At 37.4% G+C, this 18,698-nt stretch overlaps 1 protein-coding gene across 8 annotated transcripts in view; it reads right to left on the bottom strand.

The window, feature by feature from the left end:
• PAPOLA (poly(A) polymerase alpha) overlaps window positions 1-18,698 on the bottom strand; it is a 64,654-nt gene that overhangs the window by 31,065 nt on the left and 14,891 nt on the right. For 7 of the 8 annotated variants that reach the window (XM_025391214.1, XM_025391215.1, XM_025391216.1 and 4 more), the window contains exons 2-11: window positions 16,239-16,412; window positions 15,369-15,435; window positions 10,475-10,556; window positions 8,321-8,430; window positions 7,849-7,902; window positions 4,632-4,743; window positions 3,819-3,908; window positions 3,590-3,728; window positions 1,958-2,030; window positions 507-627 (exon numbers count right to left, since the gene is read on the bottom strand). In XM_025391214.1, coding sequence (XP_025246999.1) covers window positions 507-627; window positions 1,958-2,030; window positions 3,590-3,728; window positions 3,819-3,908; window positions 4,632-4,743; window positions 7,849-7,902; window positions 8,321-8,430; window positions 10,475-10,556; window positions 15,369-15,435; window positions 16,239-16,412 — 1,022 coding nt within the window. The remainder of the gene's footprint in view (window positions 1-506; window positions 628-1,957; window positions 2,031-3,589; window positions 3,729-3,818; window positions 3,909-4,631; window positions 4,744-7,848; window positions 7,903-8,320; window positions 8,431-10,474; window positions 10,557-15,368; window positions 15,436-16,238; window positions 16,413-18,698) is intronic. The other variant, XM_025391221.1, reaches the window with a different exon arrangement.

Raw genomic sequence — 18,698 nt, 5'->3', positions numbered from 1 at the left:
TTTCATTGTTTTCAGTCAAACCACTGTTTTCAGTCAAACCAATCTTGTTTCAGTTCTCTCAAAGACTATTTGGTAGTAGCTATACCTTCAAATTAACAGCACAAGTAGGTTCAAAAGTTAAAAGGTTCCTCCAAAAAATAATGGAATCTAATTGGGTGGTTTGGCCCCATTGCTGCTCAAAGTTCTTTCCCAGGAGTACGCAGCCTGCTAAACATCTCTCATTTCAACCAGTGTAGACAAACTGTCATCATTTATAATTTTACAAGGCAACAGTATGGAACTAAACCAGCCTACTGGTTTTAACTGTTGGTTAATCTTCCAACTTGTTATAAAACATAAATTGCCTAAAAGGAATTTTTTGCAGTTCTCAAATATATACTGTAATAAATGAACACCAAAATCCACTTCAGTGAATCCTTCAATTTAAGTTGCACAGTTGACTACCGGGTCTACAATGGTATGTAAATCCTTCGTGTATAAATCAGAGCATAAGGATAAACACTTACCTTGTTTAAACTCCTCAACCATGACCATCCGTGTTGAAACGGACACATTGTACGTGGAGTTCTGTTGTGGGTATGCTGGTGTAATTATAGGCATAAGATGGTACCTATCACTGGGGTTTACCTACATACAACAACAGCCAATCAGTTTCTTCAAGTACATATGCAACAGATACTTGGGCTTTTTACCCCTTGTTAAACTGAACCAATGATTATATTTTTTATTTCATTCATAGCTGGAGTTGAGAAAGAAAAACCATGTAGAGACATTGTTTTTACAGGAATTTTTTATAGAATCAGAGATTTCATCTAAACTAATGATCTGTTTCAATTTGGATTTTGGCAACCTTACTAGAAAGTGTGCCTGGCTGAACAACAACAAAAAAGTTCTGCTTGGGAATCTATTGATGTTTAGTTTTTCTTTATTCAACAACAGAAATAGGGATGCACATACAATTACCTTTAGAGACATGTCATGCTACAATATGTTTTGTAAAGCTAATTTTCAACAAGATAGAAACGTAAGTTCTTACTATACCCTTAAACTATTAAGGAGTTCAAGCTTATTAACACACAGTGAAACTACATTATCCATGTTGAAATGTTAGGAGATAATGAAATGATATACTGTTAATTTTAAATCTGTATATCAGCTAAGTGGCACACTTCCACAAAGGAAGTTGTAAATTCACATCCTCTAAAAGTAAATGCCTTGAGGTTTGGAAAACCTGAAAATGCATAGCTTGATGTAATTCAACAGAATTTAAAATTTTTGATATTGCAGTAAGATAAATTTAGAAAAATAGGATTTCATAAACTTAGGAAATCTTATTCAAACCTAAATTTCTTTTATCAGTTTATAAAGTGCATGTTGTTAACATTTAAAATGAGTAAGTGGTAAATGTTGTAACTTCCCAAGAAACAGAATGGAAGGTCTTCTTTAGCCCAACCATGTTTTTATAATCTCTAAAATAATCTAAACCAATTTTTTTTTTTTACAATTACATCATGGTAATTAAAGTGAGACTGCTTAGAAGTTATATGCCACATGTAAACATTAAGTAACAGCTTTCCTATAACAACCCAACTTTAGCAAAATACTTAGATAAAATAAAAAAATACAGGGATTTTTAGTATCCTTTTATTTTTTTAAAAGCACAAATGCCCACACAACTTTGACTTACAAGGTAGTTCTATATAGAATAAATTAAAATGTTAGTAAAATCTGTATTAAAAACTATGTACAATTAAATGTGGTTTACAGGGTACATAATTATGCTTCTCACATCAATTATAGTTGAGGACAATTATAGTTGAGGTTATCTAAAAGAAAGTGTAATACGGACATGACCACTCATAAGTAAAAGGCTGGAAGTCTCCCTGGAGTTTATGCAGATGATTTTTACTTGTTATTGCACAGTGTGAATTGGTAGGGGAAAAAATAATACACTAACCCTTGGGTCCCATACAGGCAAATTAAGATTGCATTCTTCAGGCTGTTTCAATAGCACTGGATTTGGCCATTCCCTGTTTAAAAAGATTGTAGCACTTGATAAGACTATTGGATATTACCATCTAAACGTATTTTGTTAAACATACAGCATTTGTGAATGTGATCCTTCTTCATTCTGCCTTCTTGGTACATACAACGTTTTATTCCTTTCTGACGACATTAGACTACTCAAAAATCTTTTTCTCCTAACTATGAAATGAACTGAAATCATCTGGTAGCCTTCTCAGACTGAAACAAAATATATTCTCTGCCACTCAAAGAACTTTAAAGGACTATTTAAATAAAGAAGTACCATCCCAAGATAATGATGTGTCCACTTCAACCTTGAACAGAATAAATCTCCACTGAAAGACAAAATTCCTGCCTTTATACTACTTCCATCCAAAGTCAACTGATAATTTTAAAAGTTACTTCTGATCACAGGCAAAAGGGTATGAATAATTATGAAAATTAATAAGGATTCATGACTTAAAAGTCGTAAGACAAGTATAGTAGTAAAACTTGGGTGGCATAAACACACGTTCATATGTGTTCCATATACTAGCTACTTTGGTCCCATATGAAAGAGGTAAAAACTGGAGAACACCTGCCATTCTTAACATCAAGGTTAGCTTCTTAAAAACATTAGTTGCTTATATATGTGTAGCATTAAGAGAAATTCTGACATTCTTTAATCTTATCACGCCTGGTTATTAGTGCTACTAAATCCCCAAACAGCCAGAATGTGTACTGAAAAGTGTGGCATGGTTCTAAATTTTTTTTTATTTTTCCTCCAGTTGAACACAGTTCTAAATTGTCTCAAATAACTCTAATTTTTATAAAATTACTAGAAAAGAACATCTCTTTTGCAGAGGGAGGAGCAGGAGTTCGTAAGAACAGGAATGGACGATTTATCTTAATTTGATTAAAAACCAAGAACCCTCACCTATTGGGCCAAGGCAATTAATATAAAATGGCAGTAATCTTTTATCCTATTTTTTCTTAAATCATAGTTGACAAATGTGGAAATGAAATGAAGAAACTTTAAAAAAAGAAAAAAAAAACCTCTCCTGGGTTAATGACTAATCTCAAATTCCTTTTTTGTCCTGAAGCACTTAATGTTAATTTATTCTTTAAAAGCTTCTTATGAAAATTTGTATCTTTAATATTAGGCCAAAATAAATGCTGAAAGCAAAAAGAAAAAAAACAATCACAAGAAACTAATGGCCTATACTGACAGAGGATTCAAAGAGTGCAAGAGGTGGTGTGTACAACTTTTACCCAAAAGTATAGTAACCGATTTCCCAACCTATCAATAAATTGGATCTTAGCTGCTAAAATTCAGAGTTTATTCAGGGGTAAGTTTATGCAAGGAAGCACAAATAGAATCTGCCTTACTATCCTGGCCAAACTAGGGAAAAGAAATAGAGTTTCAGTTTGCCATTTTAAATACAATGTGATCTCCAAGGCTGCCTACATGACTACATCATGAACTAAAATTTGAATCTGAAACCAGCTGCAGAAATGTTATAGAAATAAGACTAAACTTCAGTGTCTACAATCAATTTTATTTTAATATAATCTAAACACATACCATTTAGAAAATACCAAGAAAAATTTATGTACAAGAGTTGATGCTATTGCATTTGGATAAAGCTGGCAAGTTCTTGCTACTAGCATAGCCCAGGAAACACCACCGAGGAAACCTAATATATTGGAATAGATGTTGTGGCCTGTTGATAAGGGAAAAGCAAAAAGATAAGTTAGTGTTGAACAAAAGCTTGAACATTTCTAATAAGCCAGCCAACAAATTCTCAACTCACGTTTGGCCCATAGTTTGATAGCTCTCAGAGTTAACCTGAAGTTGTCAATGTTTGGTACTAGATGTAAAATTTCATCGGTTACCCTGCAACCTAATTAATAGGGGTAAAAAAAACAAAACAACAACAACAAAAAAAACAGAACATTAAATCATCAAAAGTTTAATGGTAATGCTTCCAAATTTTCTGAGATTGAAGTTAAAAGTAAACATAAATTTTCATTTGGTAGAACCAGTAAAGCTAATTCAATTAAGAGGGGAAAAAAAAAACTAAAGCATTTATCTCCTATCATAAGCACTGACCAAAGAAACCAAAGTAAACTGTAACCTGCCTAATTTTGAATTTTAGACTCACAATCAAAACTTTCCACATATACTGAGGAAGACTTAATCCACTCAAGTTTCCAAGAATTGCTCTTCAAGAGCACAGTAACAAGCTATGCTAATATAAAATTGTACCAAAGTAGTCCTTCTGATCTTAGCAATGCTGAAAGCATTACTAAAGAATAACAGGATCAAAATTAATTAGGGTTAGGCCATGAAACCTAAATCACTAGCAACAGAGTACAAAAGCCAGATGGTCTTTTCAAGTGTCCTGAATACCATTAATGACAGAAGAAATACAGTATAAAATACTGTAAGAGTGAAATAAACTACTACATACTCTTTCTGTAGTTTATTAGGCAAAGTACATTTTATTTAACTCACTACTGTGTTAACAATATAGCTATAAAAAGCTTCAATACAAAACTTGTGTAAAAATAACTAATATCTGACAAAAACTGAAGTACACAAAAGGAAGTAGGCTTTCTCATACCGTTAAGACTTCTTATACATCTTATATCTAAATTTTTAAGCAGACTGTCATCTCGTAGATCCAAATCTTCTGGAATTGTCTGCAGTGCTAATCTTGCAAACAAAATATCAATCTGAAACACAAACAAAACAACAATCCATATCTGTCAAACTACTTTTAAGGCATTTCTATTAAGGAAAAAAAAAAAAAAAATCACAGCACTCTGGGAGGCTGAGGCAGGTGGAACACTTGAGCAAGACCAGCCTGGGCAACATGGTGAAACCCCACCTCTATAAAAAAAAATACAAAAAAAATTAGCCAGGCGTGGTGGCACGCACCTGTGGTCCCAGCTATGTGGGAGGCTGAGGCAGAAAAATCATTTGAGCCTGGGAGGTGGAGGTTGCAGTGAGTCAAAACTGTGCCACTACACTCCAGCCTGTGTGACAGGAGTAAAACTCTGACTCAAAACAGCAAAACAAAAACTTAATTATCCTTAAAGCCAGGATCTTTTCATTATCTGGGAACATGACAATGTCCCTCCAAAAGTCCAAACTATATTATTTCGTATCATGGGTATTTTAACCAGATAATTTTAAAACATGGCAATATAGGCTGGGGATGGTGGCTACCGCCTGTAGTCCCAGCACTTTGGGAGGCCAAGGCAGGAAGACTGCTTGAGGCTACAAGTTCGAAATCAACCTGGACAACATAGCGAGGCCCCATCTCTACAAAAAAATTTAAAAATTAGCCAGGCATGGTGACAAGTGTCTGTAGTCCCATCTACTTGGGGGGCTGAGGTAGGAGGATCCCTTGAGCCCAGGCTGAGGCTACAGTGAGCTGTGATTGCAACACTGCCTCTAGCCTGTGTAAAGGGAGACCCTGTCTCAGGGGAGGAAAAAAAAGGCAATATTTTTAAAACAGAAATGGAAATGTACAAATACCCAGTTGTCACTTTAATCACAATTATTAAGGTTGTTAAATCCATCTACTGGGTATACTAAGTCTACTAAATACATACACTGAATTAAAGTTAGCTGTTTAGTTCTTCATCTATATGAATTATAAACTGATTACATACTAAAAAGTACCCAAATTTAGGCAAATAGCCTTATAGTTAGCCAAAAATACTTCTCAGTAAGGGGAGATCTCATTACACGAGAACTTAAAAGTACTCAAATATAAGGCAAGCATCCTTATATTTAGCCAAAAGTAACTCTCAATAAAGAGAGTTTCTTTGTATCTGAGAACTTCTGTGTCTATAATACTACAGTATGTTTTTCCAATTGAGTTTTAAGTAAAACAAAAACACTGGGGAAAGTACAGTCTAAAACAACCAGAGTTAAGGCTAATTTTGAAGACATAGAATTCAGCTGACAAAATTGTTTCTTTTCTAAAGGAAAGGTAACAGTGCAAAGAAACAGCACAGATTTGGTAGTTATCCCTGAGGGTATGATATCATGGTTCCAAAAATGCGGATGCTGCTGTAAACAAGCCTTTTATAAGATCACTTTTTTTTTTTTTGGAGACAGAGTCTTGCTCTGTCACCCAGGCTGAAGCGCAGTGGCAGGACCTTGGCTCATTACAACCTCCTCTTCCCGGGTTCAAGTGATTCTCCTGCCTCAGTCTCCTGAGTAGCTGGGACTACAGGTGCACGCCACCATGCCCAGCTACTTTTTTCTATTTTTAGTAGAGATAGGGCTTCACCGTGTTGGCCAGGACGGTCTCGATCTCCTGACCTCGTGATCCACCCGCCTCAACCTCCCAAAGTGCTGGGATTACAGGCATAAGCCATTGTGCCCGGCTATTAGATCATTTTTTAAAAAGCATTATTTTAGGAGCACATTTTAAAATATCATTTAAACACACCTGCAGAAAAAAAAATTGTACTGTTACACAAATAAGTACCTGTGGTCTAGGATAAACTGTCCAATGAAAAAGAACAGATTTCAAAGTCTAGTATCTTCCGCAATTTGGACAGAAATAAAGATTATAGGCTCATAAAACTAGATAACTGAAAAAACAACTCAGTAATAATACTGACACATTTTTTAAAGGATGGAATTACTTCAAAAAATACTGAAATGTGAAAATGATTACTAAATTTCCTAAAATATTATGTTCCTAAAATACTATTTTTTAATATAGCATGTATAATAGAAAACTAACACATTAAATGCTTTAAGTAGCCATCTAACTTTCCATCTTGATCCTGCAACGTTTACAAAGTTAGGTCAGGTCTCCTTCCAAAAAAATGTCCTCTTTGTCAGTAATATTCTTTTAAGGAAAATGAGGCATCACCTTATACTTTATATTACAGATTATTTTTACATTTACTTAAAACACTGACAGTAAATCAAAACTACATGAACTTGATAATCTCTTACCAAATGTAACATTTTATGTCTACTTATTAAGGTCAGTCACTTGACTTTTCATAAAATACAGAGTTGAGCATCTTACGCAGCAACCTTAGATGCAGCCATTTTTTTTTTTTGCAAAATAGCACAACAGTGATTTATCTTTTTATTTTTTAAAGAGATGAAGTCTTGCTATGTTGCCCAGGCTAGATTTAAGGGCTCAAGAGATTCTCCTGCAGCAGCTTCCTGATAGGTGCACATCACTGTGCCCAGCTTCAATAAATTATTTCTCTTACAGTTTCCAAACTGTTACAATCTTCACTTTATTATCTGTGACTTTCCAGTACCATTCGGTACAGCAAAAGTAATGAATTACTAAAGCTGCTTCACTGTCAACTTTATTCTCATCACTTTAATTACACACACGGAAACAGCAAGAAGAAATGAACATCTCAAGAATTTGAGTCCATAAATCCTCCCCTATTGGAAAACATTTCAGCACTGACACTTTCCTCCCAATTTTTAAATGAAGTCAAAGCAAAGTGTTACTTGCAAAAATACATTATGCTACTGCCTTAATGAGACTAAAAGCACACAAAACTGGCATATGGAAAAGCTACCAAAAAAACTTTTTTGTAATAGCATTTCAATCTTAAGGTTTCATTACTTCTGTTTTAGCTCCAAACTTCACTTGGCATTTTTAAAGACTTAAAATGGTATATTCTACAAACAACAGGCTGTCACTTCCATTTAAAAGCCTTAATCGTTAATATCAACCAACTACTAATTGTAAACTTTAAAATAAACCAAGTTTTTAACCTATATCAATCAAAATTAGTGACAGCACATAGCAAGAACTGTCAATTTGAACTATACCTTACCTCTATCCCATCAAAACAGAGTTTAATAACTGGTACGAATGCCTCTTCAACAGCCTATAAGAAAAGTAAACAAGTTTAGGGTCTCTGAAACTACATTTTAGGCCTCTACTAGTTTTAGTACATTAGCAAAACACCTGACACAAAAATAGCTGGCTTTAAGGCTGAGCTCTTGAATTGGACAAATCAGATCAGAAATCAAGGTTCAAACATTTGATTTCACCCACTCATCAGATGTATGACTGCAGCCAGATTATTTCATATTTATTTTGTTTGCCTCAATTTCCTAATCTGTTAATGAGTTTATAATTTTACACTTGCTGTAAAGAATAAAACACAAACACATATGCCAAGTGCTTAGAAGGGTTTGGTAAACTGCAAGAACTCAATAAATGATGGCTGTATCATAAAATTCACTCAACTGACTAAATGAAAGTTCATAACTCCTCCCATTACACCCCGAACATTTACGCACTCTTAAATCTTTTACTTCTTCCTGTAATTTCAACTTATCATAGAATGAGGTGAAAAAGTCACTTCGATCAACATGTCTTGGTGCAACACACAACGCATCAATATCAGCACCTAAAAAAAATTAAGCCCATCAACCACTAATTAATATTACAAGAAAATTATTTTGCATCCTATCATGGTAGTATTTGATGTTGAGAATCTGTTTAACATATTGGTGAGCTTCTAGAAACTTACTAAAAATTACCCGTCAATGGAGGACAAACATGATTTTAATTGATGGGGTGTATTTTGATCCTGCAGCATCCTCTATTTATAGTGGCCCAGATAAACTGGGAGCCCAAAGAAAGACGGCTCAGCAAGTACTTTCATGGAGAGGGAATTATTCAAACATACACCCAACATCTTGATGTCATTAGTCATAGCCATGTTCATTGGTTAAACAAAAACATAGTTTTCCTCTATGTACTATGTGTTTAGTGCTTATACGCTCTCTACCAGGCCCCTAAATGGGACCTACAAAATAAACTTCAAGCAGAAGAATCCAAAGAGGTAGACAATGGTAAAATATTTGTCATTAATTCAGTGCTTGATAAGAGGCCAGCACTGAGTACATAGGCAGAATTTTAAAAAGGAGAATTAAAATCAACTAATTGGGGTCACAAAAGGGAGAGATTAATGTGGAATCAGGTCAACAGTCATTTTCCTAAAAGCCAAGATGTTGAGGTATGACTCTGAAAGCTATTTATTATAATAGAATATTCAAGAACAGGAGGAAGGTTGTATAGCACACAGGATATATCAAAAGTAATGTACTAATGGGACAGAGTGATGGGAGATGGAGAAAGGGAAGGATACTAGAAAACAGACAACACTAACCTGGCAGATACAGTTCATGGTTAAAGAATACAGCCTCGGCTGGGCGTGGTGGCTCATGCCTGTAACCCCAGCACTTTGGGAGGCCAAGGCAAGTGGATGGCTTGAGCCCAGGAGTTTGAGACCAGCCTGGGCAACATGGCAAAATCCTGTCTCTACCAAAATAAAATAAAAAAATTAGCCAGGCATGGTGGCGTGTGCCTGTAGTCCCAGCTACTCAGGTGGCTGAGGTCTGAAAATCACCTGAGCCCAGGAGGTGGAGGGTGCAGTAAGCCAAGACTGTGCCACTGCATCCAGCCTGTGCAACAGAGCAAGACCCAAAGACAGTAGAGCCTCAGGATGTGTGAGTTGTCACTACCCTGCCAGTAGAAGGCTGAGAAGAATTGTTCAAGCTTTACTGCCTCTTCTAGTCTCAGGCTTCTGTTTGTTATGTGAGAATAACAATACTGGAAGAACTAAATAAGATAATGAAGATCCCAGTGCTCAGTGAAAGAAAAGAAGCTCAATAAATGTTCTTTGCCGTGGTAACATTTTTATTGTGTATTTATCTGCATAGAGGAAATAACTACAAGTATAAACCATTAACTGATTATCAATGGCTATGAACACACATTTTTGGGGTTTTTGCCTAGCTATATTTTATAATTTGTCTATAAAGGTATTAGCGGGGGCATCCACGAGGTTTTCTTAAAAGCTGGGATTCATTTTTGTTCTATTTCCAGAATGATATTCTGCTGGTGAGGGAAAATGATATACATGTAGATAGCAGCACTGTCCAAAAGAGCTCTCCAACAGAAAAACTACTCTATATCTGTACTTTCCAATGCAGTAACCACTAGACATATGTGGCTACTGAACATATAAAATGCGGCTACCTCTACTGAAACTCTGAATTTTTAATTTTTTTTTTATTTTTGTTTCTTGAGACGGGGTCTTGTTCTGTCACCCAGGCTGACGTGTAGCAGTGCAATCACAGCTCACTGCAGCTTTGACCTCCCTGGGCTCAAGCAATCCACCTGCCTCAGCCTCCCAAAGTTCTAGGATTATAGATATGAGTCTCCACACTAAGCTAATTTTATTTAATCTTAATACTACTTTTGGATAGTGGCGATATAGAAGTCAGCATTATTTTACATCTTTCTTACTGAAAATTTAGACTCCTCAAAGCACTCTCTCTTCCACGCAAGCCTAAGCTATATGATACACAAGTAACTGAGATGGGTATGTCGTCATGTTTAAGAACTAAAGGGTCCCTTTCTAGGAAAAATGAAATAAAACTTACCTTTTGTATGCACTCCTAATCTGTAAGATCCAAATGTAAAAATTTTTCCTCCAACATTTTCAATTACAGATTGTGGAAGATTCTGTTGAAACAAAAAATGGTTATTTTGCCAGTGGAGCACAAGGGCAACTATTCAAATGACACTACACTTGGGTGGGGGAGTGGATCCCAAGAAAGATTACAGTGTAAATTTATATAAAGGGTATTCAAAATCTATAAAAGCTCTTTAAAAATACCAGCCCCTCAGATCAATCATATTTGAAATTCAAACAATTTTCAACTTTTAAAGAAGTTAATTCTTTATTGTTAGATTTTTGCCCTATTTCTAGAAACTGCTATAAAGAAGACTGTGATTGAGAAGATCACGTAATCCCACAGGAGCACATTAGAATCAGGGACTTTATTCATGACAAAGATGCTGTACATAAAATGAATCATCACTTTAGAGTATAATAAAAACACATTCTGATCACTTTAAAGAAAAAGATTATATTCAACGATTTTTACCAAATATCCCAAAGCACATTAGAGTATTTTTTTAATCATATCAAAAGTGACTTGAAAGCCAATACCAGCCACGTGCAGTGGCTCACGCCTATAACCCCAACACTTTGGGAGGCTGAGACGGGCCAACTGCTTGAGCCCAGATTGAGACCAGCTTGGGCAACATGTGAAACCCCGTCTCTACAAAAAATGTGTTAAAAATTAGCTGGGCATGGTGGCGTATGCATATAGTCCCAGCTAATCAGGTGGCTGAAGTGGGAGGATTGCTTGAGTCTTACAGGTCGAGGCTGCAGTGAGCCATGATCACACCACTACACTCTAGCCTGGGCGACAGAGTGAGCCCCTGTCTCAAAAAAAGAGAAGAGGAAGGCAAAGAAGGGAAGGGGAAGGGGACAGCACAGCAGAGAAGAGAAAGCCAATATTGGTAAATAATTGCTTAGTTTTTAGATTTCCAAAAGGCTTTGGTGAAGTAATTTAGAAACAGCTAAATTTACTTTTCTTACTCAGAAAGAGTAAAGTCATCAGGAAGAGGGAGAAAGCATTCAAAAACTGCCTTCCTAGCCCTGGCACTAGTGTAAAATCCCAGGTTTTACAGTTTAGTATTCAATGGCCCTGCTCATAAGAATGACAAGGTCTGTACAAACAAAAACAATTTTAGTAAGTGTTTAGTCAATATTTCCTCTTACCTAACTCCTTGGTATAATAAAGTATCTATTCAGTACCAAAACATGTAAAAGACCACCTCCCCACCCCCTCAAAAAAAAAAAAAAAAAGAACATAAAATGAAGTGCTATTTCATACTCCAAAAAACCCTAAAGACAAGTTCTAAAGAGTGAGATCCCACCTCAGCCACCTGATTAGCTGGGACTATATGCATACGCCACCATGCCCAGCTGATTTTTAAAACATCTTTTGTAGAGACGGGGTTTCACATGTTGCCCAAGCTGGTCTCAATCTGGGCTCAAGCAGTTGGCCCGTCTCAGCCTCCCAAAGTGTTGGGATTATAGGCGTGAGCCACCGCGCATGGCTGGTATTGGCTTTCAAGTCACTTTTGATATGATTAAAAAAATACTCTAATATGCTTTGTGATATTTGGTAAAAATCATTGAATATAATCTTTTTCTTTAAAGCGATCAGAATGTTTTTTAAGAGCATATTTAATCATCACTATAGAAAATAGACAAGTTATGTATGTAATGCTGTCTTTTTTTTTTTTTTTCTGAGACAGAGTCTCACTCTGTCCCCCAGGCTGGAGTGCAATGGCACAGTCTCAGCTCACTGTAACCTCTGCCTCCTGGATTCAAGTGATTATCCTGCCTCAGCCTCCTGAGTAGCTGGGATTACAGGTGCACACCACCACACCCGGCTAATTTTTGTATCTTCAGTAGAGACGGGGTTTCACCATGTTGGTCAGGCTGGTCTTGAACTCCTGACCTCGTGATAAGCCCGCCTCGGCCTTCCAAAATGTTGGATTACAGGCGTGAACCACTGGTGCCCAGCTGTAATGTTGTATTTCTTAAAAGTAAGCAAAGCCTTTGTCTTCCTTTGTTTAGATATTTTAAAACCTCAATGGCAACGCTGACCTGGTTATTTAAAATTAGCCAGCAAGATGTGTGCAGAAGTAGCCTACAAAGGAGATGAAGTAGAAACTATCTTAAAACACTGGTCCACAGACTTCTCTATTAAGACATAACAACCTTTTGAAGAATACTCTCCAATGGTACTTTCTGCAAGGATGTAAACATTCTGTCACTGCTACTCATCACTGTTGAGCACCTGAAATGTAACTAGTGTAGTCAAGAATCTGAATGTTTAATTTTGATTAATTTTAATTTCCATTTAAATACGTGGCTGGTGACTAGTATATTATAAACTACACTTATAGATATTAGTATGTTTATCCCTATTATCATCATTGTAACCCAGAAATTTAAGATTTCTTTTTTTTTTTTTTTTTTGAGACGGAGTCTCGCTCTGTCACCCAGGCTGGAGTGCAGTGGCGCCATCTCAGCTCACTGCAAACTCCGCCTCCTGGGTTCACGCCATTCTCCTGCCTCAGCCTCCCCAGTAGCTGGGACTACAGGCGCCCGCCACCTCGCCCGGCTAGTTTTTTGTATTTTTCAGTAGAGACGGGGTTTCACCGTGTTAGCCAGGATGGTCTTGATCTCCTGACCTCGTGATCCTCCCGTCTCGGCCTCCCAAAGTGCTGGGATTACAGGCTTGAGCCACCGTGCCCGGCCAAGATTTCTTAATTCAGGTCATGGAAAAACATTTTCACTTGCAAAATCTTTTTTCCATTTTAAAGTTCAGAGTATTAGATGTCAAACATACCCCCCAAAAAATCTTATTTTCTATTAGAAACTAAAATCAGTAAGAAAGACGTGGTACATAAAGTCCACAATTTAGAATACTACATTTGCTGAAGTTTAATTTCTATTTTGAAATATACATATACATTGCTTTAAGCAAACAGTACTATAAATTTGACTAAAACCAAAAGACTACAACTTTTCTTCTAAGATGACACCCTCTTCTCCCTGCTCTATGAAATTTTTCCTTTACCCTTGGTTCTCTTTTCAACCTTTCAGTTATATTATAAACATGGATTTTGCACTACCCTGGAAAAATTACCACTATTTATGTTATTTTTTTAAATGGGTCAAACTCCATATACAACTCTACAAAAACATTTTCTCTACCAGAAGAATCCTAGCCATGTACTTATGAGTTGTATGTACAAGTATTCATAATGAAGAGTTAGAAATTCAAAGGGGCCGGGGCAGTAGCTGACCTCTGTAGTCCTGGCACTTTGGGAGGCCAAGGCAGGCAGATATCTTAAGCCCAGGAGTTTGACACTAACCTAGGCAACATGGTGAAAAGCCATCTCTACAAAAAATACAAAAAATTAGCCAGGCTTGGCGACCCCCGCCTATAGTCCCAGCTACTCGGGAGGCTGGGGTGGGAGGATCGCCTGAGCCTGGGAGGCAGAGGATACAGTGAGCTAAGATCATGCCACTGCACTCCAGTCTGGGCAACAGAGGGAGACCCCGTCTCAAAAAAAAAAAAAAAAAAAAAAAAAAAAGAGGCTGGGAACACACCTGTAATCCCAGCACTTTGGAAGGCCGAGGTGGGCAGATCATCTGAGGCCAAAAGTTTGAGACCAGCTGGTCAACATGGCAAAAGCCCATCCTTACTAAAATACAAAATTAGCTGGGTATGGTGGCACACACCTGTAATCCCAGCTACTTGAAGGACTGAGGCAGGAGAATCAGTTGAATGCGGGAGGCAGAGGTTGCAGCTAGCCAAGATCGTGCCACTGCACTTCAGCCTGGGCGACTGAGTGAGACTGTCTCAAAAAAAAAAAAAAGAAAGAAAGAAAGAGGTTAGGTGCAGTGGCTCACGGCTGTAATCCCAAGCACTTTGGGAGGCCAAGGAAGGCGGATCACTTGAGGTCAGGAGCTCAAGACCAGCGTGGCCAACATGGAGAAACTCCATCTCTACTAAAAATAAAAACAATAGCTGGGCATGGTAGCACCCGCCTGTAATTCCAGCTACTCAGAAGGCTGAGGCATGAGAATCCCTTGAACCTAGGAGGTGGAGGTTGCAGTGGCACCACTGCACTCTAGCCTGGGTGACAGAGTGAGACTCTGTTTCAATAAAGAAAGAAAAAAGGACAAAGAATGTTATTATAGAAAACTAAATAGGCCAGGCAGTGGCTCATGCCTGGAATGCTAGCACTTTGGGAGGCCAAGGTGAGAGGACTGCTTGAGGCCAGGAGTTTGAGATCAGTCTGGGCAACAAAGCAAGACCCTACATATACCATTAGCCAGGTGCGAAGGGACATGCCTATAGTCCCAGCTACTTGGGAGGCTAAGGCCAGGAGGATTGCTTGAACTCAGGAATTTGAGGTTACAGTGCACTATGATGGTGTCACTTGCACTCCAGCTTGAACGACAGAGCAAGACCCTGTCTCTTAAAAACAAAAACACTAAATAAACAAATATTCAGTTTGAAAAATACCTGAAAATCTTTTTTAAAAACTGTGGCAGAATTTCTTAAAAGGCAACAAGATTCTCAAACGTTTAAAGCACCTTTTTAGAGAAACATCCATCATTTCTGCGAAGAGTGTGAGCAGTTTACAATTACTGAGTTTCAGTTTTCAAATGTTCCAAACAAACAGTACTTATTTTTAAAAATTGTTTAACTCAGTTCAGTTTTTCCTGCTTCCAAATTAACTAGAAAAGTAATGTAAAATCTGTTATCAATAGTCTAAAATTGACTCCACATTAAAGACTCTAAATCTACTCAAATAAGGACAGGTTACATAAGACATTTGCTGTGTTCAGTCGGCTATATACCAATTATTTTATACACAAAAAAGTTGCCTTACCTTGCTTTCACTGATTTCTCGTATCCACTCTTTTACCAGGTTATTTAGTTTTCCCAAAATTAAAATCCTGTTGATAAAACAATTATCAATCAAGTATTCCAGATCATTACTGATTAAGTTTCTCAAAGTTTTAAATAGGCATTCTTCCTAAATTATGATTTTTTAAGTGATCAGAAACACAGTATATTGTAGTTAGCACGTGCTCGCGCGCGCGCGCGCGCTCTCTCTCTCTCTCTATATATATACGGGCACTGTTACACTGAGTAAGGTATTCCTCTTTCTCCAGACAATTCAGTACTCTAATAACCAAAAGCATTAAAAAATCAGAATTATTGCTTTTAAAAATAAACAACATCAAAATTAAGGGAAGAGAACTCTATGTAGAAAATAAAGTTTTCAGCCGGGTATGGTGGCTCACACCTGTAATTCCAACACTTTGGGAAGCCAAGGCGGGCAGATCACCAGAGGTCAGGAGTTCAAGACCAGCTTGGCCAACATGGTGAAACCCATCTCTACTAAAAATACAAAAAATTAGGCAGGCGTGGTGGCGGGTACGGGGGTGGTGGTGGGTGCCTATAATCCCAGCTACTCGAAAGGCTGAGGCAGAAGAATCGCTTGAACCCAGGAGGCGGAGGCTGTGGTGAGCCAAGATCGTACCATTGCACTCCAGCCTGGGCAACAAGAGGAAGACTGTGTCTCAAAAAAACAAAAAAAAGTTTTCTCTCTTAAGTATCGCTCTTCTCTAAAACAGATATATAGATCTGGGCAAATAACCCTGGCCTTCTGAGTGAGTACAGAATGCCTCAAAATCAGTTTATGTTAACATCAATAAAAATTTCCAAGTTAAAAAAATACACAATATCTATTTACCTGCGCTGCAGTTCCTCTTCCTCTTCGAAAACCCCAAAGGGTTTCAATGTCTCAATTAGTTTCTGTGTAAGTATGCAGTCAGTCTCCTTGGGGGCTGCTAAGCTGATAGGAGAAGTAATGCCATAGTGCTTCTGTGGCGGCTGTGTTTGTTGTGATCCCTGTGTTGTAACTGGACTATAAAAAAAATTGGATAAAATTACTCCCAAAAGAATTCTACAATTTGAAACAAATCAGCATGACCAGAAAAACTAATTTAGTAACACACATTTCTAAACATGATTGGTTCCCTGCAATACCCCCAAAATTTTTATGACAAAAAGTGACCAAAAGCAAGTGACCAAAAAGAGAAAATTCTACCCCAAGGATTTTAACTCTGTCACTACTTAAACACCTAAGTTAGAATCCAGACCAAATACACTGCTAGAGAAAACACTATCCAGAATATAGTAAACTTCTGTAAAATTTCACCTCTTGAAAATAAGCCAAAATCTGTTTCTTAAACATTGATAAACACGCTACAAAAATGTTATTTTACCAATATAAGACATTCCCCAAATGAAACCTGGCATCTGACTCACAATGAACGAAGTTCATAGATAATGAAGCAAATAGCATAACAAAATTTGAAGGGAAAGAACTGTATTCACCCTAGGCTTGTTAATGATCTTTTTAAGAGATTTACACTTCAATAATGATGCTAGTCTAAAAGGTTTCTTTTACACACACACAGCTACATTTTTATCCATCTTAAGATAAGTTCCAAATTTGTAAAAAGGCATAGCATGCTTTAAATGCTTTGGAAATAAATTTGACTCAATCTTTTTTCATAATTTTTTTCATTAAATTAACTTCAAAAAGTCAACACAATATTTTTAAACTAACAGTTGAATAACATACAAAACCAAGTATATGATAAGGAAAGACCCCAAATCTGGATTAGTTATTTCTTCCAAATTCCATTCCTTAAGAAATTAAGTGTTTATAGGCCAGGTGTGGTGGCTCACACCTGTAATCCCAGCACTTCAGGAGGCTGAAGTGGGAGAAAGGCTTGAGCCCAGGAGTTGAGGCCAGCCTGGATAACATGTTGAAACCCCGTCTCTACTAAAAAAAAAAAAAAAAAAAAATGTATTTTACACACACACACACACACACACACACACAGCTACTTTTTATTTTTTGAGATGGAGTCTCACTCTGCCACCCAGGCTGGAGTACAGTGGCGCGATCTCAGCTCACTGCAACCTCTGCCTTCCGGGTTCTACTGATTCTCCTGCCTCAGCCTCCCCAGTAGCTGGGATTACAGGTGCATGCCATCACACCTGGCTAATTTTTGTATTTTTGGTAGAGACAGGGTTTCACCATGTTGGCCATGCTGCTCTCAAACTCCTGACCTCAAGTGATCTGCTCCCTTTTGCCTCCCAAAGTGCTGAGATTACAGGCATAGGCCACCAAGCCCAACCACAGCTACTTTTTTACCAAGTTCTAAATACAATTTCTACTTTATAAGTTAAAGTGTGATAATCTACATAAGCAATAAAGTGCTAAATCTAAGAATGCTATACAGGTAAGGCTTATGATGCATTTACTACACAAATCCACTGGGTTCTGGTCTACACTGCGACTGCTAGACTGTTCTGTAATTTGTCTTGTGATATCAACACAGATCTAAGAATGCCAGGAAGCCCATACTGTATGTTACTAATTAGCTGCTGGACTGCATGTCATCTGTTTACTGTTGCCTGGTCTAGTTACATACTGTCTTAATTTTAATTCAGATTTTATAACAGCATTTACTGAATAAATATGAATCAGACATATCTCTTGCAGAAATTAATTCACGTTGGATCGTTTCCTCCTGCCCCTTTAATCTAAGCTGCATAGCTACTCGATACAATGTTAATCCACATCAGCACTAAGCATTTGCTGAAGACTTGCCCAAGCATGGTGTCTCACACTTGTAATCACAGCAAACTTTGGGAGGCCGAGGAGGGCAGATCATTTGTGGCCAGGAGTTCAAGACCAGCCCAGCCAACAAGGCGAAAACCCATTTCCACTAAAAATACAAAAATCAACCAGGTGTGATGACATGCCGTAATCTCAGCTACTCAGGAGGCTGAGACAGGAGAATCGCTCTAACCCAGGAAGTGGAGGCTGCAGTGAGCCAAGATCATGCCACTGCACTCTGGCCTGGGCAACAGAGCAAAACTCCACCTCGGGGAAAAAAAAAAAAAAGACGTATTTGCTGAAGACGAAATAAAAATGTTCTGTTTTCTAATCGTATGCAGCATCTACTGCACTCTGGCCTGGGCAACAGAGCAAAACTCCACCTCAAAAAAAAAAAAAAAAGTATTTGCTGAAGACGAAATAAAAATGTTCTGCTTTCTAATCATATGCAGCATCTCCTAAGGTTAAAATATACACATGAAGTATAACTGAATTCATAATGTCTTGGTCATTACA

This window comes from Theropithecus gelada, chromosome 7b, assembly GCF_003255815.1.
Source record: "Theropithecus gelada isolate Dixy chromosome 7b, Tgel_1.0, whole genome shotgun sequence".
In the NCBI taxonomy this organism is placed as follows: Eukaryota; Metazoa; Chordata; class Mammalia; order Primates; family Cercopithecidae; genus Theropithecus; species Theropithecus gelada.
The sequence above is the reverse complement of the archived record's forward strand: the minus strand, read 5'-3'. Positions and strand labels throughout refer to the sequence as shown.